The 12,789-nt window shown below is 31.1% G+C and overlaps 1 protein-coding gene across 1 annotated transcript in view; it reads right to left on the bottom strand.

Moving 5' to 3' along the window:
* The window catches only part of LOC127734939 (histone-lysine N-trimethyltransferase SMYD5-like), a 28,036-nt gene that overhangs the window by 1,829 nt on the left and 13,418 nt on the right, over positions 1 to 12,789 (bottom strand). Inside the window, exons 8-10 of the mRNA XM_052244986.1 lie at positions 2,952 to 3,058; positions 2,109 to 2,165; positions 1,266 to 1,360 (exon numbers count right to left, since the gene is read on the bottom strand). Coding sequence (XP_052100946.1) covers positions 1,266 to 1,360; positions 2,109 to 2,165; positions 2,952 to 3,058 — 259 coding nt within the window. The remainder of the gene's footprint in view (positions 1 to 1,265; positions 1,361 to 2,108; positions 2,166 to 2,951; positions 3,059 to 12,789) is intronic.

Genomic DNA, 12,789 nt, shown 5'->3' on the forward strand with positions numbered 1-12,789 from the left:
ACAATTTGGTGAATATTGCCTTCATCAGTTTGAATACAAATAGATCCTGGAAAACTTTTTTCCAAGTTTCAGCAGAGCATTACTTATATGTTCACAAAATATTTTTGATGGATAAATGTCCATTCATAATTATTTTTAACACAATTAATGCTTTGTAAATGTTTTATGCCCTTTTTTTTTTAAATATTCCTTTTTATAGGTAACTTTTTTCAATGCATTTTGACATGAAACGAGATTATGTTTTGTATTGATGAGGGGGGTCAGACCTTTATCGGGACTCCTGGATCGGTTGTTTTTAAGCTCGGGATTTTGGGATTGATCCTTTCGGGATCCGGGAATTCTTTTTTCGAATTTCGGGATGTCAGGATTTAAATTTCTTCAAACTCAGGACCTTGGGATTTCATGTTTTTAAGCCCAGGAGCAGGATCCCTACGACCCCCCCTCCCCCCCCCCCCCCCCCCCCATTGATAAAGTATAACCACTTCCCATATGAATCACAAAATTCATGTAAAAATACTATCATTTTGAAAAATCATTAAATTTTAGAGCTAATACTTGCCCTACCCTTCAGTGTCTTTTAATATTATTTGAAATGCAAGTATCTTTACTTATGAAAATTCATGATTCACTTTGAAAAAAGCATATGTTATTACAACTCTAATATATAAATATAGATTCTGCCACTGGATCTAGTGTGGTACAAAATCTCTCCACTTGAGATAGAAAAATTTTCAAATTAAAAATGCAAGGCTTGCTGAGGGTTTTTAAATATTCAAAATTTTACTGTAGAAAGTTGATAGATATGGTATTGCATAAGATTTGCTGGTGGAATCTGTATCTCTTATAATTTTAGATGATATGTAGACAAACTTTATCTTTCTTTTCCAATGATCTTTCTATGTGAGGTCGCCTATTTTCTTGACATCACAACAGGAAATTCAAAGGGAAAAAAAAAAAATATGACGGCACAATTGAAATATAACAAATGAAGAACTGTGATCAAACTGCCCACAGGTTGGTTATGAAAAAAATAATCAACCGTTTCAGAAAAAGTATAAATCTGGTAGGCATTTGAGAAAAATATTTATCACTTAACAGTTTAAGGGATTAACTGCAAACACCCTTTTATTCTTATTTTTCAACCAGAAGTAAAAAGACCATTATATAATACGCTCAGTTTTCTTTTTTCCACCACTACCATTTTGATACATTTTTTACTACAATGAGCAACATTACAAAGAGGGAATGTAGTTCTAAAGACTTACCTCCCCTTGACTGATATTTTCTTTAGCCACCAGTACCAACTTATGGTTGTTGTTTGGAAAAGTAATTTCTGCATTTGGTATGCAACTGTGGTTACCTGAAAGAAAGACAATGTATAGATCATAAAAATATCACACCTTTAGAATGCAATTGTTTCAATGAAATTAAAATGATTTCTGTGTATGATTTATACATTTTAGGAAATTTTTAGTGTATTGAATATTATATATAAATAAGTTAATCAATCCTCACAAAACTTATATCTTTATCATAAATTTAAATCTGGATTGACATAATTTTATGACGTTTTTAATTTTATAGACATATAAATTACAGTCTCAGGTCAAAAGTGTGTCACCTATCAGAAATTACCCTATTATTTCATATAAAAACACATTTTTTAAACAACATTGTCTAATTGGAGGTCTGATTTTGATGATTTTTTTTCTGTAAAACTCATAAATGCGTGCAGTTTTTTTTATGGTTATCATGAAATATTTGTATGACCTGTCATTGCTGAGAAATCATTATTTGTATACACAAATTGAAATCAAGTGTCAATTTTTCCTACTGTAGCCATATGATTTTTATTTCCCTGCGACAAAATGCGGGGCATCATCCATATCTAGTTCGGTGCATAAATTCACATTTACTAGAAATATAAATCATAAATATATTTCATAATTATTGCAAGAGACTGCAGACATTTATGTATTCAATAAAAGAAATTTTATTCAATTCAGATGAGAAATATCTTCAGTAGAATTTTTATTAAAATGTGCCTTTGTATAATTCTTTGTATCAACATTAGTATAATCTAAACAAATTGTCATATATTTACTTACATGTACTTTGAAGTAGATATAAGCCAGAACCTTCACAGTCTAAGAATGTCCCAGATACTGAAATAACAATTCTATCAATATTACAAAACATTTATTACTGAAGTCAAGGATTTGTAAAGTATTAATCAATATAGTAAACCATGAATTTAAATATTCAACAAATTTTCTACAGGTTTGTATGCAGACTTTGACAAATCTACAAAATCTTATATACACGAATATACAATTTTTTTTTCTAAATCCAAATAAATTGGTACCAATAAAAATAAATGATTCCACTGTGATGTCCAAAAGTGTTGGAATGTAGATAACACAATATGAACTTAAATAATTATAAATTCAAATAGTCACTAAATATCAATAATCAAATCACACGATTCTGCCATGATTAAGTACAATAACAATGAAATAGACTCTATTATATTCTGAATCAATTCTCATACTTCTGGCTCACCATTTTTTAAGCAAAAGAATTGTTAAAACAAATTGAAACTCAATTTGAAAGCTTCTTTAACAATATAGAAAACAATACAATGCCACAATATTTTTAAAATAGAACCATGAACTCGCATAAAATTTTCTCAAGGTCTGAGTTAAAGAATTTAAAAAAAAAATTTTGACAGAGATATTAACTCATATCATTTAGATCTGTATTTGATACACTGACAGCCATAAATGACCATAAATTATCTAATCATTTATAAAAAATTTTTTTGGATTTAATGACAGAAGGTTTGACCTACTTACTAACAGCTATCAATGACTACACAATAAAATAACTTTGATTAAAAAATGTATTTTCCTTTAATTATAAAAGTTTTTGATTTTGTAACTTCACAATACCTTTATCCATATCTTCATAAAGTTGATCAATAAAAGCATCAAGTTGTTCTTTCTCTTCATCTGGTATGGCTAAATCCTCACAATTCTTCACCCATACACTTATAGAACTGTAATAACAATTTATTTCAATTATTCTCAAATCCTTTTAGTAGCAATGTATAAAGGGTTAAAAAGATGAGTCGAAAATAAACTGACAAAACCTTGTAAAAGGAGTGGATAGGATCCAATGTATGTTCACCTCACTGCACTATTTTGTTTTGACTCTCAAATAGGTAGAGATAAGGCCTGGAAGATATATTTATATAGCCAATGGCAAGAGGGTTTTGATTTGATTGACAAATGCAATCATTCCCCCTAAAAAAGTCATTCAATGGCAATCACTCCTATCGGGTCCACTAATGATTTGGGCCATGTTGACTAAATTTTAGATCTTGTCCGGCTGTTCATATTTGCTGGTCAAAATATGTCTCTTTCTATTATAGTTTTTAAGATTATAGCCAAAAACACACAAAAAAATGGGTAAAATTGTCATTCAAGGGCAATGTCTCCTATAAGGAGTTGACTGACAATTTCAGCCATGTGGGGACTTTTTCATAGATTTTATTTTGCTGATCATTTTTACTTTTTAAAGATTCTCTCTATATCTGCAATAGTTTCTGCAAAAAAAGAAAAAAATAGATCTGACTCAAATGGCATGGTTGCACAGAATGTTTCTTAAACAATGGAACATGCTCTACACTGAACATTTAAATTTTTGAAAAATTACTAAGTTCCCAAGTCTGGAAAATTACTAAGTTCCCGAGTCTGGAAAACAATTCCATAAAAACAGGTGCACAAAAAACAAAACAATATTTCTAAACAATCATTTGCAACTGAAAATGACAAATTATGATCAGTGATAAACAACGCAAACTTTTTCCAATGTAATAAGGTCTAATAACCCAAGATTAGTTAATGTGAAGTACTGATTGTCTATGACCCTTTATTGTGAGAGTTCTCATTTACACAATGAGCTAATTTGATGAGTGTTTTTCCCCTATAAAGCCCTCATAAAGTATGGGAACTATTTGTCTGTTAAATTTGCTGTAAACTACTGGAAGTTAACTAAAAATGGTCAATGTCATACAATGTTTTAACAATAAAGTAAATCATAATAAATATGTGTGGATGACAATTCCCAAACAGGGAGAAATATGAAATTATTAAGGAAGATTCCGCTGAGATGTGGAGAACTTGCATCAAATGCATTCTGCCAATCCATTGAATTCACTATCTCTATGTTAGTCTCTGAAATTCCTAGTTGTGATCTTTATGAACAAGAAGATGCACACTTTGTCATGCTAGGCAGACTTCTCCCTTTTTATTCAAAGAATCAGATAACAGGAACTAAGAGGATGAAAGATCTGAAAAGTGCTCAAATCTTACAAATCAACACTGTCAAGCTGCTGCTCAAATATAAATTCATTTTGTTCCTTAAAATTGGAGGAATGTGTGACAAAAATATCAAGATTATTGAACATATGATATTGTAAATTTCAAAGGATCAGTAAACAAGAAATAGGTGTTTGACAGATTTTCGAAAAGTGCTCACATAATACAACTCATCACTGTCCAACTGCTGACAAAATATGGAGTCATTCTGTTCATAAGTACCAGAGAAAAGTGTGACAATAATATTTGTTGAATAAATGGATGAATAAGGTGATTACAATATAGCCTCCACTCCTGGAGTGGGAGTATAATTACTTTTCAAAATGTTCCTTAAACATAGTTACTTTAAAAGTAAGCATAAATTTAAGGGTTATAGGTCATAATGTTAGCAACCCTCATAATCTTTATAACCTATACAGACTCATACCTTTAACCAGCTATTAGTATTTTGTTTGGGGGTTATGTTTTTTTTAATAGTAAACAATTCTGTTTGTTTTACTTATATCTGGTAACAGAAAAGAAATTTTTTACCATATCCCTTAAACTTTGTTAAGTGGTACTCACTTGATGCTTTACTGTTTTAAATAATATAAATCTGCCATAAATGAGGGTTATAAGGGGGGTACCTTCATGACGAATAACAGTAAAAAATCTTGCAAAATGACGTTAATGGTAATTTTTGGTGTAGGACGATAAAAAAATCGAGTGATTTGACGAATCACTTATTTTTTTCTCCAAAAATAACGGTACGGATAATTATTTGAGACATCTGACGAATCATGATAAGGATATTTTGACGAATCACGGTAAAATTTTTACCACTTTGACGTGAACGGTATGCCGAAAATGACCATTTGACACCTGATGGTAAAGGGCATTCCTACCCTCATAAATATTTGTGCTTATAGAAATCATAACTATGTACTCCCTTTGCAGGTCCTCATTTACACTTGTGTCTCTTAAGATTTCATAAACTGATACAGAAAGTACTTATTTCAAAATAGATGAGGAAGTAAAGTTTTTCATTTCCCACTTATTAAAACAATCTCACTAGTTTCCTTATTGTAAACTACTTGTATTCATCCCTGTTCAGCATGAATAAGAACACAAAACTGAATACAGCATGACTAAGAGCACAAAACTGACTACAGCATGACTAAGAGCACAAAACTGAATACAGCATGACTAAGAGCACAAATCTGGTGACTTAATTCTATCCCAAATTTATTTTGTGTCTTGTATACCATAACAATATTTCATGAAATATTAAATGAAAAATATAATCAAGTCACAGTAACAATTCTGAAAATTACTGTCATGTGATATAGCAATCAGGAGATTGGACATGAATAAATGACATAATTCTTAAGATCATTTGGAATCCATAATCTCTAAGCATTTTCCCAATACCATGAAGCAAATTATGTCGAACTTAGCAGAAATGTTCCTACAGACACGGTTATAAAAGTTTGTAAATTGATTATAGCCAGTGAAAAATGCTCTACAAATAAACCACTATCAAGACAATGACAAATATAAACCCAGTAACTAAAACATTACAGGAGTATAGCAACAATATGAATAAAGTTCCATAACTCTTCAATGTCATATCAGAAATTAAAAAAAAAAACTAAAGGGAGGTTATTTTAATAGATATAAACCAGGCACCAAAGTTTCATAAAAACTGCTCAAAGCATTTTTGAGTTATTGTCCAAAAACTGGAAAATCCCCCCTTTTTATGAATAAAATCCCATAACTCGGAACGTAAAATCTAAAATTTAAAATCGAAAGGGAGCTCACGTTAATAGATATAAACAATCCACCAAAGGTTCATGAAAATTGGTTAAAGCATTTTTGAGTTATTGTACGACATGTTGATGACAGACGGACAGACAATGGTATACCATTATACGTCCCATAAACAGGCGTATAATCAAAGGATTTATGTCAACAAGACAGCATAAAAACAACACTAACAACTAAAAGACATCTACAGGTAAATATATGGTCTTCAACAAAAGATCTTTTTAAAGTTTACAGATGGACAACTTCTACCATAACAGATGATCCAGGTTACCTAATAAAAATGAAGACAACATTTATTACCCTTATCCTTATATTATAAGTCTACTGTTCTTCGTCTTTTTACTGTAAATATTTTTCAAAAAAGTTAATTAATTTTTACTGAACTGATTAACAATATAAGTAAGCATAAAATGAAGGATAAACGGTCAATATAGTAACAACCCTTATAATCTTTTGACCCTACACACGTCCATTCCAAGGAATTCTTCAAAAAGACACATATTTAACAACATAGATTAATTTTGTTTTGCCAGGATGTTTGTAACATGCATAACAAAAAAAGAAACAATCTCTGTTTGTTTTACAAGTTTTTGTGGCTGATAAAATTGTTAATTACTAATTTCGAAAATTTTCTTTAGTACTTTCTGTATGATCATTTTCAATTTCACGCAGCTAGTAGTCAGTCAGGGGCGTTACTTAAACAAGTAATTTTTTTTAGTTACTTACAAATTATAGATAACTTCAAGTCTTAATTAATTCAAAAGTTTCTATCTATTTATATCTGTCTACCTTCAAGATTTTCAAGGAAAATGGTATTTTAATAGTCCCAAGAGACCAATCTTTGACCCAGAAGGGTCGATATGAAAGATAAGTGCGTCAGAAAGGCAATTAGTGTTTCAGAAGGATTACATTTTATATTTCATGGGAAAAAAACCCGGATGACTGTGAAAATGTGTTAAAGCTAGTAAATCTGTATAAGTGGACACCTATAAAAATAGTATTTAGAAAAGTTACTTATATAAGTAATATTTAAAATAGCCTCGTTTTCAACATTACTTGTATAGGTAATTTTAAAAGTTACTTGTTTAAGTATTAATGCCCCTGACTGGTAATATGGGCTTTTATCAGTTGAGTAGAAAGAGAATTTAAGATGTCACTAGCCTACGTCATTGACATTGCCTAGGAAAACTGCAATAAACAGATTATCAAAGATCTTTCGCCTTTTCGATGAGATTGTAGTCAAGAAACACCTTCTTATTTGAAAAACCATAGATAATCTATGAATACAATTTCCCCCCAGCTTTGTCATGTGGTACAGGACTCTACATAATTATTTTACATTATATAATAACTGTCACATTAATATTTGTGCTTCTGTAATTAGACTTCTTGGTACTCCCTTTGCAGATCCTCGTTTTCACTTGCATCTCTTAAGATTTTATAAACTGATACAGAGCCTCCTTATTTCAAAATAGATTTTTCAATTCCCATGCACTTATTTAAACAATCTTACTTATACTTTCCTTTGTGCAGAATTTATCATAATTTCCAGAAATTTCTAACTATGAGGCAGTAGGACTTTTTGCAAAGTAAATTCTCTAACTTACAATAAAAATTCAGCAGACTTTAGGAACGAGAGAAAATTAAATAAGAAATCTAACGGTAAGGATTCTTATATTTTATCAATCTAGGTCAAATATGTTTCATATACTGTGGATTCATTTATTTTCGTGGATTGGGGAAAACTTACATTTTGGTGGCTATATGATTTCGTGGTTTTACCACTCTCTGCATACAAAGCCTATGAAAAATTTGTAATTTGTTGAACATTTGAATTGTGGTTCAATTGTACCCACGAAACCCACGAAAAATGGTACCCAAAGAATAATAATGAATCCAGAGTACTGGAATATTTTAATATATCTGGAACTGTTAAATTGACATAAAAGTCACTTGAACAATATAGATTTCAAACAAATGATTAAAATAGCTGTACATACAATTCATACCGACCATTTGCATAATAATGAGTTGAAAGTTTAACAGGTTTGGATGTAACATTTGTTTATTACATCTATGTAAATATCTATGAAAAAAATCTTTTGTACAATGTGTTTACATCAGTTATTTTTTTAAAACTATATGGGAAAAGTAAAGATATGGAGTATTTATACTTGACACAAAATCCCTTAATACATTTGATATAACTCAAACCAAAGGAACAACTTCTTAATGCTTACTCTTTATCTTAAAGTCACAGTGCAGTATATATGGAGCATAAGCTCAAACCTCACTTGCCAGTTTATTACTGTCCCTACTTCCTGTAAAGGTTTGTTTGCGTGAAATTGTTTGCCACATTAAACACTACTTCTCCGTTATAGCTCTGCGAAATGTTTTCTCCTAATATGTATTCTTAAAACAAGACTAGAAGAATTATACAATTTAGAATGGAGAACAGAAACAGAGAAAGTGTCAGTGACAACAACCGTACTAAATTATTTATTTTAAAAATTGATGCATTTTTATCAATGAAAAAAAAAAAAAAATCATATGAACATCTCAATAATAAAAGCTTATATCTTGATTTTTACAAGCACAGGTAAAATTCTACTATAGAATGTTCATGAATCATATCAATTAATCTTGAGGGGCCTCGGTGGCCGAGTGGTCTAAGTAGTCTAACTACTGTATCACTAGCCTGTCAACACTGAGGTTGTGAGTTTGAACCCTGTACACAGCAGATGCACTCGACTCCAATTTTAATTCACAAGGATTGTCAGTTTTCCTATCGAAGGTCAATGGTTCTCTCGGGGCACTCCTGCTTCCACCAACAATAAAAACTGACTACCACTAAATAGCACAATAGTGTTGAAAGTGGCGTTAAACACCAATCAATCAATCAATCAATTAATCTTGAATCACTTTTGATTGCTATAATAAATGAACATTTTAAATTCTGAATTTACAGTGATTAAATTCTAATATAGAATAACATGTAAAATAAATTTACTTAAACTAACGAAAATAGTTATTTTACAGAATGACAGACATCAGTGAAAATGTCCACAGATAAAAATCTATCAGTTAAATTTTATCAGTATCTGTGTCAAAAGGTTGGATCTCCAGAAGAGGTGAGAGTTAGGAGGTTAACTTACATAACTGATGACATTGGCCAGGCAGGCAGACCACAAATAACTAGTGGAAGTAAAGGTGAAGGGCTAGAATTAAAAGGGAGTGATTTAGATTTAATGTATCTTGATACTAGATTTACAGTGCATGAATCAGAGAGAGAGGCTGTTCTCCGATCCAACGAGATTCCTCTTGTCATGAATACGGAGGATACACAACCATGTTTCACACATCTACTTCTTCCAAAACATTTTCTGAAGGACCATGTAATAAAACCAGAACTTGAACAAATGTTTGAGAAGGCATTTCCCATGAGAATGTTCTCAAATAAACTATACAAACAGTGTTGTTTTTTGAAAATGCCTTCATCAACTGTCGGTAAATTATTTAAAGTACACGGTCCATGTATAACAGATGCATATGAAAAATTTGATCTGGCATTTTGCCTTAAATGTGATAAATGGATATCTCAAGCAGAATCATGGGTCAGCAGACCACGTTCAACATGGCCTACAACAGAACTCATTACTAAAATAACATCCTGTGGTGTTCTATTTGTTCCGATTGGCTGCAAAGGGTCCTTGAAGGAAAACCTTCAATGGAGAATATCATTTTCTGTAGCAGAAAAAATTCTTATATTTTCATTCAACCATACCCAGTTACTATGTTATGCTCTATTAAAAATATTACTCAAAGAAATTGTAAACAAACATGAAAATATGAAAGATTTATTATGTTCTTATTTTCTGAAGACTTTGATTTTTTGGATTTCCGAAGAATTAAAGCCATCAATATGGACAAAAGACAATATCATACCATGTTTCATGGCTTGCTTACAAAGATTGCTGTACTGTGTAGAATATTCAACGTTATTACATTATTTCATTCCTAACAATAACATGTTCTATTTACGATTTAATACTGACAACAAGGAAAAAATTACCAATATTCTACAGAATTTATATAAACAAGGAATACACTGTTTCGCAAATTCAGAAACTTTGCACGATTTTATAAGACTCCTTTGTGGAATAAATATCCCACTCACAAAACAAGTTTCAGTTATACTAGATGTAAGACCCAGGATAAGTCGTCTACAACCCCTTCTTCTGCAAAACAACTTGCTACATCATTGTAGTACTGCTTTATCAAAAGGCATCTTTACTTTGTTTCTGTCACATGCACACCAGTTTGAAAATCAGGCCTCAAAAATTCAACGAAGATCCAACAACAAACACCAATACTATAAGTACAAACATGACCTGAGTCATCTGCTGATAGGAACACATTCAGATGCAGTATCTGGATGGCTGATGTTGGCTTCTTTCTACTATGTTCATAAAAATTACTCTGCATCGTTAAGTATCATACATTTTGTCTTGAGGAAATTTACAGATAAACAATTATTTTTGTACACTCCAACTTATTTAATTCAGAACAAGGAATCTATGATAAATCTAATGAAAAAAGAAAAACTTCATACAGTATTAAAAAGTATAACAATCAAGAATCTTCACTTCGATGTAAAGTCGTCATTCATTCCACCAGAACTACACATGGATAATATAAATCAAGTAATAAAAATTGCACCCTTACAATTTGCACATTTCCTGGCTTTTCTGTGTAACTATCATCTACATGACAATACATCCTGTATGCAGTCTCTACGTCAGGTAAGTTGGACACTTAGCGAACAAATAAAAGGTAAAATGAATATTGAATCTTTCTTAAATTCAATAATCTGTCTTGGTATTGGTCTTCAAATGATGGGCGATACAATCAATGCAAGAGGATGGTTCCAGAATGCTGCTCATTTAGATATATTAAAAATTACAAGTGCAGAAGCAAGATTGTCTACCCTTAGTCATTATTATTAAAATAATCAATGTAATTTCAAATTAAGTTTCTAATATTATCATATGTTCTAATAGAAATACAGAAGACTGTGTTGCAGTTACCTAGAACTTCTTCAAAAATAATAATGGCAATCTACACAATAACAAATACTTTCCACAAAACAAGTGTTAATTCTATGAGACTGTTTAAAAGGGTAAAAACACACTAGTTTTAGTGAAATGATATACACAACATGATTTTATGTCATTATCTTTTTTTAGGTCATTGTAAATGTGAATTTATATATTAATCAATAAAATATGTTTTACTTCATACAAAGTTCTGTTATACTAGTTGTAGTATAAAATAGTAGATAATTTATTCTATGTAGCTTGTTTTCTTAAAATGCAAAGGCAAGAAGTTCTCCAAATCAATAACCCAATCACGTAACATTTGCAAGTATGATAGAACCTTAATTTGGACCATCCATATTTCCCCCTACAATGGAATGGAAAGAGAATTCACTACACAAAATCCCTACAAACATTTGACAGAATCTGAAGCAGAGAAAGAGAGCTTTCATTGCAGTTCTACATCTCAAAGTCACAGTGAGGCTATAGGTTGCACTTTGTAAATGCAGCTGTTTCATAAACCACACCTCTTTTGGGGAGATATTTAATATTCATGGATATTTTGTTTTGTTTACATACTGGTTCCCTGAGATGATCTCTATTTTTCATCTCGTAGAGACACAACTTGGGAATTTTACCAGTATAAATACACATGGATAGCAGCCAAATTAAATTCTGAGGAAGACCCAAAGTGTAGGGAGGGCCAGAACAGAATTTTAGTATAAATCTAAACTCTTAGAAGTTCAAGGGATATAAATGATGAAAATATGCCGCACAGCCCTATGTTATGACCTTTGAAAAAATAGTATTGCATGTGAACTTTCCATTCAAGGATATAATTTTTTACGAAACTTCATAGTAAAAGTGGCACAGTTTTAGCCGTATAAAAAGAGTTCCTATGAGAAATTGTTTTGTCTATATTTACAGAAGTGCAACCTATAGCTATATTTCACAAAATAATTCATAATAACCTGTGCAATTAATTACAAATAAAGGATCTGTGTTGTATGTATAGATAAGACAACAATCCAACAACAAAATGCAAACTGAAAAGAAATCTGCAGTTTTTATTACTTGTCTACTAGATTCAATAAGATGTTTGTACTGTCATTGTGATAAGCAGAAATCATCTTGAGATCTTCAATGGACAACAATTTGGTTTCTGTAATTGCTTGTCAGAGAAGAGCAAGATAAATGCCCCGTTGGCCTCACCCCCTATGAATTTTACTATCCTCTATGAATCTGTAGGGGGGTCAGTAGCAACCATATAACTTATAATAGGTATCTTCTTCTCATCATATGTGACCACATATCAGAGTCAGGTAGTTATTCCATATGAAGTACATTGTCATGATTGTATTTGATTAAGCATCCTTAAACCACTTTTCACAAATTTCAACTTGTATTTTTTGTAACTATGACCTTGACTTAGTCATAGGGACCTCAAAATATATCATTAATTGATCATATATCTAAGTGAGGTTACAATCCCATATGTAGTATTT

The sequence above is a fragment of the Mytilus californianus genome, unplaced genomic scaffold (assembly GCF_021869535.1).
Source record: "Mytilus californianus isolate M0D057914Y unplaced genomic scaffold, xbMytCali1.0.p SCAF_3, whole genome shotgun sequence".
NCBI lineage: Eukaryota > Metazoa > Mollusca > Bivalvia > Mytilida > Mytilidae > Mytilus > Mytilus californianus.